At 38.3% G+C, this 22,557-nt stretch overlaps 1 protein-coding gene across 2 annotated transcripts in view; it reads right to left on the bottom strand.

Annotated features, from left to right (window-relative positions):
• The window catches only part of drp2 (dystrophin related protein 2), a 105,658-nt gene that overhangs the window by 33,226 nt on the left and 49,875 nt on the right, over positions 1-22,557 (bottom strand). For both annotated transcript variants that reach the window (XM_030144770.1, XM_030144769.1), the window contains exons 9-12: positions 20,461-20,521; positions 11,091-11,152; positions 10,451-10,525; positions 2,484-2,685 (exon numbers count right to left, since the gene is read on the bottom strand). In XM_030144770.1, coding sequence (XP_030000630.1) covers positions 2,484-2,685; positions 10,451-10,525; positions 11,091-11,152; positions 20,461-20,521 — 400 coding nt within the window. The remainder of the gene's footprint in view (positions 1-2,483; positions 2,686-10,450; positions 10,526-11,090; positions 11,153-20,460; positions 20,522-22,557) is intronic.

The following is a 22,557-nucleotide window of genomic DNA, read 5'->3' as shown; positions in this document are numbered from 1 at the left end:
TTAAAGCCAGAGCTAAAGTGGATTTAGAGGAACCTGAGAGCACACGGGGATGACTGTCTGTCAGCACCTTTTACTCATTTTTCTGCTGTATGCTGCATACTACCTTCAATAAGTGCTCCAGGGTCGTTCCCCAGGAGACATATCACACCTGCTACAGTTTGACACACCTCTGGAGAAAGCATACTCTTTGCATGCTGTATGTATATGCATGCATACAAGCAGTGTTTTTGAGTAGGAGAACTGTATAAACACAAACAAAAAATAGACTCTAACATACACACATGGCATTCAAATTCACTGTGGCTATTTATTGGAAAACAAAAAGCTATTACTGAAATGTATGCAGAGTAAAGTCTCTGATTGTCTCTCATTAGCAGCAAGTATTTAAGAGCTACCGAACAATTTTATAGCACTCGTGGGGTTATTTCTGTATTTCTGTGCCTGAGCCCTGTGCTTGCTCTGGAGACGGCGAGAAATAGTCAATCAGGAGCAAAGATTAGGTGAACGTTAGCAAGGAAGAGGATTTGTTTCTGCCGTGTCGCAGAGGAACTGATTGGCTCCTCTGCCTGGACACTGTTATAAGAGCGTAATTTATGCTTTGGCTCAGAGATTTTTATACAACAAACCATTAACCCTAGATTTATTAATTTGCAAACAGACTGTTGTCCAAAGGTTGTGAAGAACTATTAGAGGACAAGAATCAATGTCTCGGTGGAAACAATAAGAAACAATCTGAGATAAACTCCTACGTGATGACAGCTGGGACACACACTTAAATCTGTTGACAGTGCATTGAATCGGCTGTTTGGTAATTGGTTATAAAGGTCATTAACAATCATCTGCTCCAGGTTTCATTAAATCAGCTCAATCAGTGTAGCATGAAGGATTAATTAGTCGTCCTGAACTCCCTGAGAATATCCAACACTTGAGCAGTCGCAGCCTTGATGCGAGATCTTCTTACACATGACTTACCCAGATGTTAATTAACATTTCAGTTACCTTCAAGAGGGCACTTTTACTCATATATTCATTTTTTTCCCCTAAAACGTATCTTTTGTGTGTAGCAATTTTCTAGCATCTTACTCTTTTTTTTTTTTTTTTTAAATTTCTTTCATATCAATGAGGAATTATTACACAATGGATTACTTGTGTCATCTGCTGCCTTTATAAACGTCATTCTACCATGTACTTGTTTTTGCCATGTGTTTTCTGTCATAAATAGCTATAATAAAAGCAAATAGCAAGTCCTGCTCAGATCAAAGTAATGCAAGGAATGGGATGCAGAAGTGTGTCAAGAAAATTATGACCAGTAGTGACAATGAAGGGGGGGTGGGGGTGTGTGTCCTTCTTTAGTTCAGCAGTATAAAGTATGGATGAATGAATAGTGTGTAGTTAAAGCTATGGAATGAAACGGAAATATAATAGTCTGGGTTGATAGTCTTACTTGTAACGATGAGCTTTTAGGTCATTATTTAGTTTTAAGGAAAGAAGTCATTTGGCTCCAAACATTATATCTCTAAGAGCTCATGCTGCTGGTGAAATGTCCTGATGTCTACTGCATGAATATTTTGTCATATTTTGAGACTGAAAAGCATCCAAGCAAGATAAATACTCAGTGCTGAAATCTGATAAAGACAGATTGTTTTGGAGGTTTGCATAATGTTTTCATAGGCTAGAAATTCTTTCAAAAATCTCAACAAACATTGTTTTGGATTTCCTTCTTCACTGTAGCGCTATTTTCTCCAACCCATTTTCAGAGTTTTAAATCGGTGTTTCTGCTCCCAGAATATTAGTTTGTTTCCCAGTTTGAAAAAGTCACTATACCAAAACAGTATGCAGGCTTCAGATTTCACTGCTGAAAAACTTTTATTAAATTTCTTTCAAATGCTGAGTCTCAACATTTTCTTTAGTTGAAAAATATGTATTCGTCCTGTAGATGTGAAAGGAGCTTTGGGTTGAGATGAGATGAGATTCATTTTATTTAACCCTTTATGGGAAATTCTATATTGTACAGTTGTAGAAAAATTATTAGACCACCCTTGTTTTCTTAAGTTTCTTGTTTATTTTAATGCCTGGTACATTTGTGTGGACAAATATAATGATACAACAAAAATAGCTCATAAGTTTAATTTAAGAGCTGATATCTATCCATTTTCCATAGTTTTCCTGATAATAACCAAAATTACTTAAGTTTTTTCATCAATAGCTATGGCATTGTACTGACAAAAACAGTACTTTTAGGCATTCTATGTTTTCTTTTCTGTCTGTTTTAGTCACATGACACACACAAGAGTTAGTACTTCATTGCATAACCATTGTTTTTTGATGATTTTTGATGGTCTAATAATTTTTTCCACAACTGTATTTTAAAGTAATCAATTGTACATGTTTTTTTAAACTATCATTAGTAATTTCTCCTTTTCAACCATAGCTACACCACTGTTGAATTTCTACCTTCAACATGAAAACCACAGTTAACCCACCTGTCATAGACATTTAGCAGCCAGTTGAGGCACATGTCAACACAAAGCGGGATGTTGACCAGGATGGAGCGCTCCTCCTCCAGCCGCTCGTACAGAGCTGTCAGGCCATGGATCACCTCCACCACATCCATCACATGCTCCCCCTGCTGGAGTTCCTGCTCCCGAAACACCTCCACGAGGCTGCTCAGAGCTACTAAATCCACTGAAACACACAACAACAAACTACCTGTAACAAGCATATGCACATATATACAGAGCATACATACTTCAAATGTACAAAAATGCAATGCTGTTTGACCCAAAGCCAGAAAAACAAATAAGTATTAAGTTATAACATGAACAGCTTCTCGTTATAACATCTTTTCACATTAAAACAGCATAGTTTCATACTAAAACACAGTAATTTATTGGTATTACAGCATATACATTTACCACACTATAACATCAAGTTGTTGTCAAATAATTAATGTAATAGCATGATAACTACTATATTAAAACATGTGTTCAACTTAAATGGTGAGATTCAGCTGTTACTGATTCTATAGAAACATTGATAATTATTTTAAGGTGCATGTGGCTCTACAGAAGGATGGTAATATGATTTTCACACTTGGCAAGTTGTGTCATAATGAGGTGAAAATATTTAGTTTTTAAATAAAAATACCTTGTAATATCAACATTTTTCATAATTACAAGATACTGATTCATATATATTTTTATGACCTGACAGTATTCCATAGAAATGAACCGATCGTTGTTAAACTTTACCAAATATGCCCTTTATGTGGATTGTAAAAAGTTAGTGCAGTTTATTTAGAATACAATTTTTATCAATTATCCAACTTTGTTCTGGATAGACTTGACACTGATTATTGTGATACCAATAACAGGGACTGACATGCACTTACAGTAAAAACGAAAAATTTTGGTTGTGGAATAATTCAGCCCAAAACTTAAATCAACTGTATCAAATATTTATTGTCAGTTTGCAGACTGAACTGATAGATAAGTTAGTTACTAAATAAATATTCTTTTCTCATCTTGGTGTTGATTGGCTATTTCTATGGATTTTTAGAGACAAAGAACATTGTTAGATTAATCTCTTTTATTGCTAAACACTTTTCATGTGAAATGTGTGTAAAATTCTGATATTTAAAATTGTTTTCACATTGTCTGAGGTATGAATGCATACACATTCACACAGATCACAGGCTGCATATTCATTCATGCATCTACACATTCACTTTGTACCACAAACACACACACAGACATGAAGCAGGATCAGTCATCCTCACCTCACTAAATGAGAGTACAGGTGACAGCAGTGCTTATTCACTCTTTTTGCCCACTTAAGTCCTACCAGATGATTCAAGAGCAGTGACACAAATTTGATTTTACTCTTCTAAACTAATTTGATGGCTCATCCCTAGGAGTGGATCTAAAAGGGTGTCCGTCGATGCCGGTTATAATTGGATAGCACGATAATGAGGCAGAACAGAGGGGGAAGATAACAGCGCTATTCTCTGGGTTGGAAGAGAATCACATAAAAATGTATTTCTGACAGGCTCTTGTACAGTACTGCTCAATCATTCAAAGTGTGCAGCAAGACAGAGTGAAAATACTGCAGTTATCGAGGCAGGTTTGCAATTAAATTCTGTAGGGGTGTCAGCGAGGGGACCAGAAGAGGCTGAGATAAGAGGACGGAGAAAGACAGAAAGTCACTGGAAGAGGTTTGCACAATGGTCTGAGCCCACTGAGTTTTTAATACAGGAAAGGAAGAAGAAGAAAGACTGAGACAGAGGGTGAAAGAAATCTGTTAATATTAACAGGGTTAAATCAGATGAGAACTTTTTCTCTCAGTTTGGGTCAAATTATGTTTTTCATATTCAAGCATCATACATTAATCAAAATCCTATACTGGCAGTCACTAGAAACTTTGAGGTAGAAATGTATGCATATTTCTACTTGTAGGAGGGTTGTAATTATTCACTGTGGATTTATTGATGACTTAGTGCTCGGGTAGTTGAGATAATGATGAGTTGTCATGTTGTCACGGTTCATTGCACATGGGTCGGTCTCTTTGCAAAAGTGGACCAAATACAGATTGAGTAATACTCAGTGGGTATCTGCACAATTTGAGGATTGGTTTTGAAGGCCTATATAAAGGCCCAAAAAAGGCCACCATTGTTAGTCCAGTGAACGGCATCATGCCACGTCTATCATGTGAACAACGTCTCTGGGCACTGGGTATGGTGGAGGCTGGTTTGAGCTACAGTGATATAGCCAGGCCTATGTATGGGCTGTTCCCAACCCACAATCAGAAACCTGGTTGAACGCCACAACACCACAGGCTCTGTTGACAATAGACCATGTCCAGGGCCAGAAAGAGTGACAACTCAAGACCAGGACCGCTACTGTTGTGACTGTGTGTTTGGCGGGTGCCATTTTTTTTTGTTAAGTTTTTTGTTTTGAAATTATTCTTGAAACTTTAGATTTTTGTTTTTGTATGCCAATATCCTAAACAAATGATTCACATGAAAAAAAATTCCAGTTTAGGGTTTCAAAATAAAAATTATGCTGAAAAATACGGTCTCAAAGTTTTCACTGACTGACAGTGTACATGTGGTCTTGTGCAAAGACTGGTTCTATGTAGCATATGATTGCAAAGACCCTGCAAAAAATCAAGCCCCGCAAAGCTGCAGGCCCAGATCACATCCAAGGACGGGTACTGAAGGACTGTGCCTACCAGCTGACTGAGGTGCTAATAGACACCTTAAACACCTCGCTCCAACTAGCATCGGTCCCAACCTGTTTGAAGACTGCCTCCATCATCCCTGTACCCAAGAGCTCCACAGTGACAGGTCTAAATGACTATTGGCCTGTAGCCCTCACTCCAATAGTCATGAAGTGCTTTGAGAAGCTGATCATGGCCCAGATTAAAAACTCTATCGATGCCACTGTGGACCCTCACCAGTGGACCTACAGGAAGAACTGCTCCACTGATGACGCCATCTTATCAGTGGTCCACAGAGCCCTCACCCACCTGGAGAGCAGAAACTCCTACGTCCACCTGCTCTTCCTGGATTTCACCTCCACTTTCAATCCCATCATCCCACAGACCCTGATGCAGAAGCTGAACATCCTAGGGCTGAGAACCTCACTGGGGAATTGGGTTGTGGACTTCCTAACCAACAGACCACAGACTGTCATGATCCACAACACCATCTCCTCGTCCATCACCCTTAGCACTGGCACCCCCCAGGGCTGTGTGCTGAGCACCCTCCTGTTCACACTACTGACCTACGACTGCTCTGAAGTTTCCAGACAACACAGCAGTAGTGGAACGCATCACAGACAACGATGAGTCCAAATACAGAGAGGAAGTAGAACATCTGGTGGATTGGTGCAAAGACAACCACCTTTGCATCAACATGAAGAAGACCAAGGAGATGGTGGTGGACTTCAGGAGGGACATTGGAAGAGCAGCTGTGGAAGTGGTTTCCAATTTCAGGTACCTTGGGGTTCATCTATCCGAGGACCTCACCGGGAGCCACAACACTATCTGTCTGCTAAAGGAGGCCCACCAACGTCTCCATTTCCTAAGGAAGCTGCAGTGTGCTTGACTAGGGAGCTCCGTCCTGTGGAGCTTCTACAGATGTGCGGTGGAGAGTGTCCTCAGCACCAGCATCATGGTGTGGTACACCAGCTGCTCGGCTGTAGAGAGGAAGGCACTGCAGAGGGTGGTGAAACCTGCTCAGAGGACTGTGGGCACCAGCCTTCCCACAACCACAGACATTTTCACCAGCAGATGCAGACAGAGGGCTCTCTGCAACATCAAGGACTCCGCCCATACCTGCACACCCTCACTTTGATCCTCTCTCCTCAGGCAGGAGGCTGAGGAGCATCCGGAGTAGGACCACCATGCTGAGAAACAGCTTCTGTCTGGAAGCTGTTAGACTGATGAACTTCAATGGTGCGCTGTAGTCCCAACACCATCCCACCCCCCCACCCCTACCACATATCCTTCATCCCTGCATGATGAACACTACTTCACATTATTATGTACAATACAGGCCAGCGGCAAATCGGACTTCTTCTCCTTGTATTTTGCACACACACAAGTGTTTTTAGGTCATCTTTTATTATACAAATGCCTTTTTTATGTATATATTGTTTATTATATAGATTTTACTGGGCTAAATCTGGGACCTTGGGTACCAAATTTCATGCCATCTCGTGTAAATATGCGCTAGTATGACAAAAATATTCCTTGAGTTCTTGAATCCTTGAATTGTTGAAGGGAGAACAAGTGTAAGTCAAAATGACAATGTGTGTGTTCAGTGGCTTTGCAGTATCAGAAATCTGGATTTCCACATTGAAGAGCTTGATTAACACTGACAAAATAAATTAAATTATGAATAAATTAAATCAGAAAACATTTGTGGTAATAGACTTCAGAAGTACCAACTTAATGATGTTTAATTACTTTAAAGGTCTAGCATTTGCAAAACTGAATTTTTAACACTTTTTAAAGACTTGCTATCACTGCTATCTTAATAAGAAAATGCAATATGTGTTTCTTGTGACACTGCAAATGGGGGCTGATCTGGAGTTAGTGGGAGTTAAGAGAAAGGGAAGTTATGGGTGACGGACTGAAAAAAGAAATACAGAATACAGTTCAGCTTGGCCAACTCAGTGGCTTGGTAGTTAACACTGTCACTTCACAGCCAGAAGACTCCTAATGAATTTGCACCTCAGAACAGGGTTTTTTCCAGTGTCACACTCTGGTTTCCCCTGCTAGAATTTTGTATGCTAATTCTCTTTCATGACCAAGGTATGGGCTGTGGTCTAAAATTGGTCTCTGGGCATCGCACAGTGGAAGCTTATTCCTTATGTACTAGGATGAGTTAAAAGTAGAGAATGTATTTCCTTACGAATTAAATTAACTTAAAGGTCCTGTATCTTAACACTTAAAGCGCCATCTATAATATTTTGCTTATTTATATTATATTATATCATTATAAACAGACTAGCTGTTGTTAGTCTGCTAGTGTCTAATGAGCTGAGGCTGACAACACAAAGAAGGCTCATATTTCAGCATGATTATTATTGTTTTTGTGTTGCATATTTGTTTACTGGAAAGTTTATGTGACTATTAAAGTGACAACAGAGGAGACATAAGAGACTAAAACTGCACCAATATGGCAATGTGGCCAAAAGAAATGTGATGAAAAATGTCGAAGATGCTCTGTGTAAATACTGCAGAAAAAAAGTGATGGCAGTTTTCACTGCAGTACAGATTTAGTCTCACATAATCATCTTCAATCTCAACTGCACTTGAGATGGTCCTGCTTTCTCTTTTCATTATTACTTCTGTTCATTGATAGTTGGTAAACAGGCTTATAGATGTATTACTGCCAGCAGGTGTACTAGAGTCTCTACACCCTCAGTAAGGGGCTTTGGTAGTCTCATTTCTTCTCTTTTGCTCAATAGAAGTGCAATACCTCCTAATAAAACCCAGTTTATCAGTTTGGTCCTGTGTTTAGTTTCATATCAAATCAGTTTGAGAAGTTTGAGAATCTTACACCAGCCCAATCCTACTTAACAGTGATCAGCTTAGAAGAGTGCTGAGATGAGATTTACACATAAACCTACTGTAAACATGACGATCACCTAAAATAATATACATGTACAGTTACAGTCACAGTTTAAACTATCAAGTTCTGCACTGACCGGCTCATTTGTGTTAGCCCGCACACTGAAAGTCATTGTGAGTGGTAAATAAAACACCAACACTGGCCAAATGACTAAGTCTTTGCTCTCCAAAAGAGCCGCCAAAAAAAAGTTGTCCTTATGCTATGACTTGCACTAAGATAACAGGCCATTTTCTCACTCACACAGTTACACAGAGCCAGGGAACCATTTGCAACATCCAAAATGACACAAGATAAGTAGAAATTAGTCTCTAAATCTAAAACCCATCTACTGATCTACACCATTTCTCTCCTTTCAAAGCTCTGCAGTAGTCTTGATGCACTGAAGCAAGAATGATACACTTCAGAGCTGGTTTCCCAACATAGTCACTGCTGTGATGTTAGTAACTGATGAAGGTCAGCTGGTACATTTTACCTTGAATATGATTGGTTCTTTCTTAATATATCTCAAACATTGTTTTCTTTGGGGGCTATCTTATGGTGAGGGTGCTACAGATGTGGGAGAACTGAGCAAGGTCATATTTTCATAGGTTTTATTTTATACCGTGGGGTTTATTGTATATTAAACCCAATATGCAGTAAATATGTACAGTATTTTCATGATGTTAGATAATTGGCACCAAGAGGACATTTTCAATACTATGTGCAGACCTTGACCGAGATAGTCAGCAATGATTAGTATCAGACATGTCAGCTGGAATTGAGACAAAATTCTGAAATTGACATTAAAGGGGGGGTATGAGATCTTAGAAAAACGGCTCGAGCAAGCTACATTTTGAAAATGCTCAATTCTAAAGTCCAAACCCCTTTCTTCAGACATCCCCCTGAAGCCACGCCTCCAGAGTGCTGGCACGCACAATGCTTTTTGGCTTAGAGTCTGGTTTTGACCAACTCTATATGTAAAGTGTCATGAGATAATTTTTGTTATGATTTGGCGCTATATAAATAAAATTTGATTTGATTTTTCCTGAGGGTTCATGAGCGCTGCACAGCAACAATTCGTTGGCTCCGGCCCCAGCTCCAGTCCGGCTCAGGCTCCGACCCCAGCTCGGGCTACATCTCTGGTCCCAATCCATGCATAGCTCATTCTGTCTCCTCCAACACCCCCGCTCTTACAAAACAGCCCTAATTCATACCTATCTGGCTAACGTTACATTTCCTAGTGATTTATGTTAGTGACAAAACCATTTGCTGGTGAACTTTCCATCCTAATATAGCTAATATAGCTAGCCAGGCTCTGGCTCTGTTTCCTGTACAGTTGCTCCAAACCTCTGAGAACACACGATTCATGCACAAAGAGGGGGACGCACAGAGGGGGGAGGGACAAATGGCAGTTGACTTTGATAGACATATCACCGTTCAATCATTTCATTTGGGCACTCAAAATGATTGGATGGTATTTTTTCAGTCCTGTCTGTTCCACAGGTGAATCAATTTTTTTTATTTTTGTGTTAGAGCATTTAATTAATTGGTTGTAAACGGGGTGTGAAGGGGATTTTCAGCAATATAGTGAAAAATGCTCCAAGAAAACATCTTGCACCCCACCTTTAAGAGATTCATTAATTTGACTTAAATGTGTAGTTAAACAGCTACCCACTGTTTGGTAAAGTCAAGCACATGCATTTTCCAGCAGTATAGAATTTTATTTTTAGGAGGGTTAGGCTATTTTTCTGTTCCAAACTATCATTATTTTATTGTCTTTTAAAAATTCCTTATAAGGGGCAACAGAGCTGTTGAGTGAAGAATTAAAGAGAGCAACAACTAACTAACAAAAGATGATGGCAAAAATATAATGGAAAACACAAAGGAGGAATTGCCATGGGTCAGAAAAGTGGCTGAAAGTGACACTTAGGCCCCAATCATGCAGGGAAATCTAATTGCCTCCTCTTTTGTAAGGTAAATGGGCCAATTAATAGCTCTAATTACCCTGTATCCCGATGACAGAGGCACTGATGAAAATGGAGAAGGAATCAGGTGGCTGAGTGGCTCTTGAGTTTATCGATACTGATTGCTGCAGTTCAATAGTTGCAGAGTGCATGGAACATTCTGAACTACATTACCAACTAGTGTGGAAGGGAGAAATAATCCCTTCGACAATCTCATAACGAAACGGGCTTCGGCTAATCGTTGAATCTCATCCTCAAAAAGAGCTTGTCACAGTGGATCACTGATGAAGCGGGATAATATTATATCACATGACCAGCCATTCCAGAGACGCACAGTGAAATACCAGTGATGAAAAGCTGTACGTACATCTCAGCACCTTCTGAACCCGCCGCAGTTTCATAGCTGTTCTGTATGCGGAGAACTTGATGTTGTTCAGATCCGCTAACAGAGAGAGAGAGAGAGAGAGAGAGAGAGAGAGAGAGAGAGAGAGAGAGAGAGAGAAAGATAAAGAGAGATTAAAGTAAATGAACAGATGAGAAAAAACAAACTTATCCTGCACTGCTCGGCCGCTGCCATCAAGGAATTAGACATCACTATCTTTCCTCTTGTTTATCACCGTCAAAGTAATTAGATGTATAGTGTATTGCCAATATTATGTCAACACTAATGTCTATCCACGTGCATGCGTATGTATGCGAGAGTCGTCCTATCTCCCCTGTGACTTCTCTCTGCCAAATCAGATTAAGAGTAAAACACATGATGTCGTTTAATCACAATTAATTAAAGGGAAAGCAAAAAGCAATCAGAGTGTTGGCAAATCGGGCCTCATAGGTTAATGACAGTAGCAATGTAGTCCCCGAGGTGCTTGAAGTACAGGGCCCTTAATGAGCTGTGTGACAGGGCCTTCAAAGCAAAAGGCAAGTGGTGCTGTGTTAGTGGTGCTCCTGCAGCCCTGTGGGGGTCCTGAGCATGACTCGGAGGGCTCTTTAATTGTCTCCTTACTCACCCAGTGCTTGGTATAGCTCTGTCATCTTTGGATGGTCCCAGCATGTCGTCTGGGCCTGGTGGCTGGGAGGAAACAAAACGCGCATGAAACAAAGGAGCAAGAGATCACGGAGAAAATGAGAAAGGAGTTATTCGTTTTCAGGCTAGAAAAATCAAGGTAAAATGAAAATAAATGAGCCAAGGGAGCAGAGACAGACAGGTGAGGCAGATGGTGAACGAAGTGAGATTAAAAGGGATGTAACTGAGACAGAAAGAGACAAAAGTGGGAGGGTGAGGTAGGGGGTGATCATTGTTTGCAAGAGATGTCAAGCCTATAAAGCGCAGACATTTCAAGTCAGTGCTCCTTCATGTCGTTGGTACACATCACTAACTTATCTGTATACTGCTGGTAACACGCCAGTAAAATATTTCAAAGGTATACCATGAAAGGACATGAAATCCCTGCAAAGACACACATGCACTGAGCAAACATAGCTCACAGGATACAACTGAAATGGAACAGGTTAAAGATTATTATCTTTAAACACTGTAATAATTCATGTGACACTTGGATTGTAATCACTTCATCGAAGTCATGCAACTTATTACATATTATTAATTTTCTAATACATTTTGAAATGAGCAATAAAGATTTAACATTTAAAAGTATGCATCAAACCAAACTGTATTCTGAAGTTAGAACCCTTTATAAGTCCTGAAATTTATGAAAAAAAAATTACAAAAATAAAAAAAGCTCTGTACATTTTGATATGCAACACATAGAAAGGTGTACTATAGAAACAGCAAGGTATGTCTGATGCCTGACATGTCTGATAAAGGTCAAAAGGGTCAAAACATTGCATTAAAGCTGAAAGAAATGAGACAGTGTGTGGGAGGTATTCTTGTTATTTGAACTGATTTCTGAACTAAAGTATTACCAGCATGCTGAAAAAATGAATTAATTTAATCAAGGTGTTGCTTCCTGAAAGTCATAAAAATGTCTACATAACAAAATCAAGATTATTACTCTGGAAACCTTTCTTCTCAACAAAAATATCCTATAACATATCCTATTTGCAAATTCTGAATGTGTTTCTCCAGTCATACAGTACTGAGCACAGGCCAACAACAGGTTTGTTGGTTTGGTGAAGTTAATGACAATACATTTGCATTTCTCTGTATCTGTATTAACCCATAAAGACCCAAACATCCACTGTTGACCAAAATTATTTGCTAATATAAAAAGTTAAATAACTGTTGATCCACTAATCCTATCAATACATGTAAATATTTGGTGTAAAATGCAGTTTGTCTTTTCATGGTCATCGGATATGACCCGTTTGGATGTTCAGAAGCACCGTAGTTACCGTAGAAACATGTCATCTTGTACAACATTGATTCATTGGATGGAGACACTCAATTAATGATATATTTTACTGAAAAAGTCATTTTTTTCCTCCATTTTCTCTGTTTTTGATATAACAACATTCAACTTTAATTTGTGCTTTTATGGACATAATCTGTAAATGAAATATAGAAAAATACCTGATTTTCACTTAAGAACGCAAAAATACAGAGCATAATATTAGAATAAATGGTGATGAATAACTTAACAGAAGTTAAAAGTAGAGAAAAAAAATCATTTGGGAACTGCCACAAAAGTAGCACTGGGTCTTTATGGGTTAAGATCCAGTCTGTATATATGTGACATATGTACAGAGATAAAAACAGCTTCTATAAACCAAAGTGGTAGTATTTCGTGTGACCTCCCTTAAATTTGCACTTAACATGTCTTTAACCCCTTTGTTCAGACAATGTGATATTCATTGTATTAATTTTTTGATGTTTTTTACACAAGGTGTCATTCAATACATGTCAGATGTTTTTAACTGTTTATGCTGTTTCTTGTCATGGGGTCAGGGGTCACAATAAATACTGACTTTAACCTTTTCAACCCATGTAGCTGAGTTTTTTATGTGTCTTTTAAGGATGTACACATTTTTCTTCTATTTTTTTACTTTTTCTATCTGAAGAAAAGAGAATGAGAAATAAATATAGGCCTATATGCTTATTTCATCCCTAAAAAAAACAACAAAGCTAAAGGTTTTCTCTATGATTCATGTGTTAAGAATAAAGTCTATGAAAATCATCCATAACATATTGAAAAAACTCTATTAATTTTTTGGCCATATCATCCGGATCTAATTCAGATGTTTGTAATCAACAACATTCTGATTAATAGCTATGATTTAATTTTGTTCTTTTTTGCTCTTGTGTGCTTTGTTTGTACTCCACTATTGCTGCTGTAAATCTGGAATTTTCCCTTGTGGGACCAATAAAGGACTATCTTATCTTATCTTATCTTATCTTATCTTATCTTATCTTATCTTAATTTGATTCCATATTCTTTCTTTCTCTTCTTACTTTAACATATATATGAATTACATTATAAGCATTGTGAAATCAGTCCCCTCTGGCAGCAGGAACTAATGCATTGCTTTTTGTGAAACATGGCAGAAACATGAATACCTGTTTTTCACCTCACTTTTCTTTTTTTTTCCATCTGGGAAAAACCCACAAATAAATGCACAAACAAACAAACAAACTGACCACCAACTGGCACCGAATGAAAAATTAAAGCCAAGACCTGTTTCCTTGGCAACAGTCTTTTTAATTAACCTGTGGCTTTAACTGACACAAAGGAGTAAAACATGGGTCATAATTCCAGTTTGTTTCTGATTTAATAATATTGAGGAATGAGGGGAAGAGCAGGCTACTGACCTTGACAGAGGTCTGTACTCTTTCAGTGACCTTCCATTTAGCCAGCAGTGGTACATGTAAGCAGCTCCTCACTAAGGCTGCAGCCAATGAGCGAATTCAGTGAAAGTTCACCATGAAATACCCAGGGGTCTCATGGGAAGCATAACAACTGAGTAATCATTGATTGGTACCCAGTGGAGTGCTAATCAGATACTACTCTCGCCACCATTGGAATAGAAATTTAACCCATAAATACCTGGACTGCAAGACCCCTGAGGTTTTGTTAATTATCACAAAATAAATACAGTGTAGAGGAACTTACTGTACAGATGCTTGCACAGTTATGAATCTAACCATGTATCAATATAATCATTTACGGGGCTATTTGTAATATTTGTACTTATGTGACTACTAGAGGGAGTAGTGAGTCATTCTGTCTGTTTCCCATGGTGAGGAAAACGAACACTGCAGGAACTTTGAACAAAGCATCAGAAAGTGACCAGATGGAAGGGGAGAACCATTAAAAAACTAATTTTAGAGTCAAAGAAAGTGACAAAGTGATAAAAGCTAGAAGCACTGTTATTATTTTCACCACTGGACACAGATCTACATGAAAAGAATGGAGTCTGATGCTGAAATCACAGCATTTCATCTACATCAGTGAGTTTGATCATGAAGTTTATGAAGGCTTAAAATTGTATAATGGTGTTAACTTTGCTAAGTTTGCAATTTGTTGCTTCAGACTAAACTATGACAGTTTTGATCTTGTGTGGACTATTCCAAACAGATCTCTCTATTGACAACACAAACCATAAAGAAAATGGTGGCTATGTTTGGCTTATCACCGGGCCTCCTGAAGGGGTGGCAAGGGGTAAATGGACTGAACTTATATTTTCTACGCCTTCATGGTGCCCAAAGCACTTTACAATTCCTCACATTCACCCATTCACACACCCATTCACACACCAGCGGGTGACTGCTGCCATGCAAGGCGCTGCCTGGCCCTATTGGGAGCAATTCAGGGTTCAGTGTCTTGCCCAAGGACACTTCGACATATGGACAGTCGGAGCCAGGATTCGAACCACCAGCCCTTTGGTCACTGGACGACCTGCTCTACCAACTGAGCCACAGCCACCCTGTTGGGTATTGGTTACTGGTTTTGGTTTGTTTTGTTTCTTTGTTTGTTAACACTCTAGCAGCAAAACTATTGGTTGAATTCACACCAAATTGGGCTTATACATTGCCAGTGACCCAGAATAGCTATGACAACATTTTGGGAAAAGTAAGTCAAAGTTCAAATTTTTAATGATTTTTTTTTTTTTTTTCCCCATTTACTTATAATGGGCAAAATTTCACATGTCTGTAGCAGCAAAACTCTTGGTTGAATTCACACCAAATTTGGTTTATAGATTGCCAGTGACCCAGAATAGATGTAATTACATTTTGGGAAAAGTAGGTCAAAGTTCTCATTTTTTATGAATTTAAAAAAAAAAAAAATTTTCTCCCATTTAATTATAATGGGCGAAATTTCAAATGTCTATAAATACATCAATTTTGTTTCAATTTAATTCAGGCTTGGCACATATATAGAGGCAATTGATATCCTGACATCAGCACACGCATAGACATGATGACATCAGCTGGATCAATGCCAAAATAAGTTACAATGTGTGTGAGGGGCGGGGTTTGTTGTGCCTGGCACCACTTGTGGTAGTTTTCTGTCTAAAAACAGAGCTAAGCTGACAAAGCTATAATGTAAAGTATCAGCTGATGCAGCACATGAAGATTATATGACGGTTATTTTTACAGAATAAGTTATGAACATTTGAAAAAATCTTGATGATACCATAAAACAGATGTGTGTAGACCATGATCTTCAACCTCATTCAGTAAATGATACAATGTGTGGATACATGGTGTTGATTTGTTGGTGGTTCTGGTCGTCCTACGTGAGTTCAGGTCCACGACTTCCCCTGCTGTTGAGACTTTAATATCAATACTACACTTAGGCTCTTTAAGTCTGGTTTTATCAATGAGGAGTGAATTTTCAAATGTGCCGGAGACACCCTGAATTATATTGATGAGGTAAATAGATAAACAGATGAGTGCAGCAACTAAAGCTCATAGTAGCTCAATACAGTTCCTCTCAGAATCATTTACAATTTATCTGCTAATGGTCAGTTCTGTGTAAACATTTGGGTAATGGAAGGTTTTTCATTTAAATCTTCCCCCAGGGGAGAGACAAAACAGTTTTATTCTGCAAAGCTCATAAAACTGCAAATTATGTATTAATTCACAGTGACACATACAAACTTTTTTGTACCTAATTTTGTTTGCAGAAGGGAAACCTTGCCAAACCTTCTTGGAACAATTTACAATTTTTTGTGCCTAGCACCGAGCATTATTTCAGTGAAAACAAGATTTATTAAGACTTTGGCTTGATTTTACAGTTAAAGATGCCATGTACTGTACTGCTGTCAAAACATAAGCCGATACATCTATATGTAGTTGGTAGATCTCTAAACACTACCAGCTCTTCAAACTGCTATAGAGTTTTGTAACCAAGCCATAAGTGATTTGCAGATGTGATTAAGAAGGGAAATGTGAAGAATTAAGTCGACTGCTTCAAGCAACAGCTCCCACAGCATTTCAAATAACATCTTCACTGTTTGTTTGGTACAAAACACTCCCCCCAACAAGATTTTGGCATAAAAGAAGACAGTCTAGTGAAATATTAAGTAAAAAGAAAATGCTAAATCAGTCTGGATAACAGGTTTAGGTTGGCATTCAGTAAATGAGACGAAATCAATAAATATTTAAACAATTACATATAAACTGAACAAACACAACATAACCCTTAAAGAACATAATGATGTCAGAGCAGTTAATCTAGACCATTTTCATATACTTTGGCTTTGCTATACAATTTTGGACATTTGATGTTCCCAGGCCATAATAGACTTATAAAACACCATTACTCAGTAAAGAAACCAGAGGCAGAGATCAAAATGAACTAAAATTAATGCTAAGTAGAGGAATTCTAACTTAACCAGTGGTTTTATCCATCAGTAGTTCTGAGGTCCAGCTGTCTACACACTTTGTCCTGAACTCTGTCCTCCATCTGGATCTGCAGAAAACAGGTCTGCAGCTCAAGGTTCACAGACATATCTTGCCAAAACTATTTATTTCTATTTCCTTTAGGAATAAGTTCAAATGTGTGTCACTTGCTATATTGTCTTTAAAACATCAGGCTATAGAAGTTGTAGACATTCTCCCTCCATCTGATATTTCTACTATATGAGGTTTGGACAGTGGGAAGTACATTCAGAGCTAGATTCTTCAATCTCCTGTACTGTTCTCATGAGCTCGTTCCAATAAATGTTCCCTACAGAATACATCCAGAGAGACTTCAGTGTGTTGCCCTGTCTTCATTGTTTTTCTACACCTGCTCACTAAACAAGCAAACAAACAAACCTCTCTGATGTCAGTTTCCAAGCAACTTATAAAACCAACCAGCTGTGCCTGTCATCATCAGGACACCCAACAACTCTGGATTTTCACTATATAGATCAGTGTTTCTCAATGGGGGCGGTACCACTCCCCAAGGGGCACACCATCAGGGGTGTTGGTCTGTATAAGTATAAATGTCAAGCTGCATGTTATGTCAATGGCGACTTTCCGTACCCCCCGTCCTGCGCAATAAGGTAAGTCGTGGAACCCCCGTCTTCAGTGGTAAAGTTCGATCCCTGGTCTCGAGGGGGGCACTACTTATGCAACCTACTGGGGTGCTGCTACCAATTTTAGGACCCCTGAAACATAATTATGTTGGGCCCCTGCTGCAAGAAAGTCACTGGAAACCATCTGTGGGAGCTGGGGGATAGCGGTCCGTGATTGTGTCTGTGTGTGTGTGTGTGTGTGTGTGTGTGGGGGGGGGGGGGTCAGTGATTGTCGGAGCAGTGCAAAATGAAAGTGAAAACCCTTAACAGCGCCCTAGGCAACATATTTGTTATGCAGCGCTACAACCCCCACACACTCTGAAAAGTTTTTGGTTTTTTTTGTTTTTTTTTGGGGGGGGGGGGCATTAGGAGGGTCATGATAACGTAAACAGGCATTTGCTCAAAAAAGGTTGTGAAACACTGATCTAAATAGTTAAATAGATATTCTTAACTCATCATAATATGGACAATACAGAAGAAGTGATTGATTCTCCAATTTTTCTAATTCCCTTAACCCATATAAATTGTTATATCTTAAATCTGCAGATTTCAAACCCTACACAAAGGATCCCATTTGACTCCTTGGTGATTTTGTTGGAATATAAGGATATGTACCATGATTGAATATATGCTTGTAATTTAGATTCACCAATGTATCTACAATTCTGTAACAAGTCATTTTATTCCTACTGTGCTCATGTCATGAGAGTAAAGACTGTGGTTCCAATGAAGCCAATTAAGAACTATTATAATACTGTTGATGGCCACTAGAGGCTAGCTCCACAAAGCAAATAGAGACAAACACTTAATTTCTTTCTAAAATATGTTTTATTTTGGAGTGTTCTGGTGCTCTATTATAGAGACTTAGAAGGCTTCCATGGCCCATAGATGGCTCACATTGCTGCAGCCCTGCCTCTTTTGTCCACATATAGTCACTTATGCAAACCTCTTTATCTCTAAAATGATCATCCATAAACTGATGGGAAATGCTGCATTACTTCTTTCCACTTCTTTTATACGTCTATAGTTCATACTACATGATAAATTATTAGTATTCATACATCATAATTCATTTTTGTCATAAACAGCATGAACCCCCATAGCCAGTGGAGATTTGTGAAATTTTCTCCACAGCAAAAATCTCTTGTTGACCCTATTTTATGATATATTAAGTAAATAATTTAACATTTTCACATTATTATTTCACACTGAGCAGCTACAACAGGAGCAAACTTCGAAATGCTTAAAGCAGTGGGAAACATTCATAGGGTTATTAACAAAATGAAGTCAAAAATGGGCAATGACTTAACTACTTTAAGTCATGAACAGTTTGTATGTCACGAGATGTTGTGTTAACAAAAGACAAATATTTGATGAATATCTTACTGGCAGTGTCATAAAGAGGTGGTATAATGCAGAACTGACAATGGAAGATGAATGGCTGAGAGAGTGAGCGGAAAATATAATACGGAGCAGCTAATTCAAAGGGTGAGGCCTCAGGAGGGACGACCTCAAGAGAAATGGTTGATGATCTAGAAATGACTGTATATACTGTAGTGTTATAGTTCCATACATTGCCTATTGTGGAGAAACACATATAAAGCCAACACTAATCCAATTTCCATGCTACAGAATACAGCACTATGAATTGTGACTCAATCATATCACTGTACACCAACCACAAACAGCCCTAGAAAGAGAACATATATCCTTGTATTTTGTAAACAAATCTCCCACCATTTGGCTTAGCTACAAGTGTTAAAACCAGAATAAATGTCTAGCCACTGAAACGTGAGACAAAAATGGAAAGGCAAGCAAAAATGTGAGCAAATACAAACAAAACAATCTTTTATCTGAGAAGTTACATAAATAAGGAGAATACACCTTAGTTCTTTTGTTTACTTGTTAAATCTAATTCAGTATAATTAGGAATATCTTATTCAGACAAAAAGCAATACAATGTCTTAATATAATATTACTTTTTAATAAAAACATACTTGATGTGAACAGAAAATTTAAAAATCCATAGTCACCTTATACAGTGACAATTAGATAATATTAATAAAAAACAGTTAGGTGCATTCATTTATTCTTTTTCAGGTTGTTTTGTTGTTGTTGTTGTTATCCCTGTCCTCTTTACTCCGATTCACTTAATTTATTCGAAGTGTCATGCTTTTGCATTTGCTGTACACATCTCTCTTATTGTGCTGCTTCTGTTTTAGTGTCTTTACTTGTATCTTGCATCCTGCTGTTGTGCCCTCTGCTTTGTCTGTTAAAGAACTTTGTAAACTTCGTATTTAAAGGTACTATATAAATAAAGCTATTATTATTATTATTATTATTATTATTATTATTATATACAGGACTAAGTGCATTCTGTCAAGGTGTGATATTGATTAATTTAATCAGTTTGATTTGACATGGAACATATGAGGTGGAAAAACTAAACAAAATAAGACTAAACACTAAACTTGTGGAATATTTACAGCGATTAATATAAAATGGACAATGAATTCTGTGTATGACAGAAACATTTAAATGTATGCATTGTTTTGGTTTGTGGAGCAGAGTAAACGTGCTGCTTAGCTTAATATATTTTCTACAAAGGGTAGGTGTATAAAGCTAAAACCTCCGCTAACACCTTCTCAGTTCATACTATTTGTTTTCCCTGTAAGTGAACGCCTTATTACACATCCTCAGGGAAAATTTTACAGCAGTTTTAGATTTTATAACTAAATGGTAGAAATAGACAGTGTTTATTTGACCTGACAACAGCATGAAGCACAAATTATGCCATTCGAATGAAAAGGTTTTCCCGGTACAGGCAAATTCAGATCTTTTTATATCTTTTTTTCCTTTCTTTGTGTGTGAAAAGTATATTTCATCTCACTGTGTAGAATCTGAAGTTGCACTTACTTTATGTAGTAGGGCACTTTGTTCGGGGAGATGGCGCGCTCCCATGGTATCTGCACTGAACCTGTGCAAACACACACAGACAAAATCAATTTCAAAATAGGCATGTCAAGCATGAAAAGCCATTGTGCACAATATCCCTGACAGCGTGTCCAGACAGCGTGTCCATTCAGACCTTCTTAATTGAGCCACTCTGGTGTACAACAGGCGAAGTAAAGCCAAAGAGACAAGTCTATTGTGTCGGGTTCCACAGAGTGTTGGTTTGTTTAGCTTGGCCTAACACAATACTGGAGATGGACAAGTCGGTGAGACAGCGTTTAAAGTGAGCCACAACTAAACCACAGGGGGTTCAACAGAGGATCAAAGAGAACACACCGCTCTAAACAAAGCAAGAGACAAACAAAACACACTGATATACAGGTATACCTGACTCACACATACACTGTGCATACCATGTCATTGGCCATTATGGTATTTTGATATGGCACAATGGAGAATGTATGTGGAAAAATCACACTCACACTGACTGAATAAGACTGAAATCCATTTACCTGCTCACTAGTATATCTATACACAAATGGTGGAAATGTTTTGATTCAAAGACACATTGTGATGCAGACAACATAATCGAAATGTTGTCTGCGTCTACTTGTAATGCAATGCAAGATTTATGATGCGTTTTTTTGGGATGTTTGTGTGCTGAAGTGAGTCACAGACGGTGGTGTTGAAAACACAAAGCTGTTTACACAGTTTACACAGACAGTTTCGGTCTGATAATTGAAAGCACTTTGTAAAGAAAAAGAAAGTGAGGTTTATCTGATTGCTTGTATTAACCCTATATAGTGCATAGAAATACTACTACTACTAACAATAATAAATAATAATACATAATTTGAAATTCCAACTTTAGTGTATTATTGGAGGACCTAACAAGACTTCATTAGTTTTTTTGAAGTTTTTCACATTTTTTATTGTTATGTAGAAAATCAAGGTCAGTGAAGTTACCATATTTGGTTCCTTACCAGTAAGTGGCAATAAATAAATAAATAAATAAATAAATAAATAAATAAATGAATAAATAAATCTAAGAAGTAAATGTAAAAAATGGCAATGGCTACTGCCACAGTACTGGGGCATGAAATACTGGTTTGTCTATTGCCACAGAGCCAATCAAATGTTAGCATTTGTACTAGAGCCGATCATGGACACTGTTCCATGAACTCATTAGCCTCTTGTTGCCACAGTACTGTAGTCATATATGGCATATACTTCAGTGCATTCTTTTGTGCATTTTGCCAGCACAGTGCTGTGACAACTGATGGAAGAAATGATACATTAATGATAGTATATAGTATAGAATAGGAAATATTGTTACATGTTCTTTTATGGTGTTCTTTGCTCTGTGCAATCAGTGAGATTAAGGCTGGAGAAGGTGGGCGGAGCTACATGTTAGATGTGCTGTGTGACTTCTCAGTCCTGTGTCAGTTCAGCCTATTGAGTGCTGTGGTCTGACTTCTGCACTCTGAATGTTGTCCCAGTGGCTGATTTTTATCAATATCGGATTTTACCTACTGGCACTGTTGCTGCTGTGCACCCCCCCCCGCCCCAATTTGAAAATCTGCAGAAAAAAATGCTACTGGGAATCAAACCCGAGTCGTCCTCATTGCAGTCCGAAAGGTTACAGACTGAGCTAAATCTCTGCTGTCTCTGACACCAACCTATTTGCTATCTGCTTGCCTTGGTACTTTCCATGATGTAACAAGTTACCAGTCTAGACATGATATAACAAGGGTGTTGATTGGCTTTGTAGTAATAGACAAACCAATATTTTGTGCCACAGTACTGTGTCAGTGGCCACTTCAGAATCCATGCCAGTGTCGCCATATGTGCACAATATGCTGCATCACCGCCCCTTTGATTCCGGAACGCAGGTCCACTGTGTAAAAGTCCAGTCTGTCTCACCTCTGTTACTCCTTTGGCTTGGCCATAGAAATCAGTCAATGGTGGGAAAAGGGTGGGATCACCATCTCGCATTTTTTCTTTTTGTGTAAAAGTGGCTTGAGATTGTTGCCTCACTGTCCTACCTGTAACTGTTGCTGT

The sequence above is a fragment of the Sphaeramia orbicularis genome, chromosome 10 (assembly GCF_902148855.1).
Source record: "Sphaeramia orbicularis chromosome 10, fSphaOr1.1, whole genome shotgun sequence".
NCBI lineage: Eukaryota > Metazoa > Chordata > Actinopteri > Kurtiformes > Apogonidae > Sphaeramia > Sphaeramia orbicularis.
The sequence above is the reverse complement of the archived record's forward strand: the minus strand, read 5'-3'. Positions and strand labels throughout refer to the sequence as shown.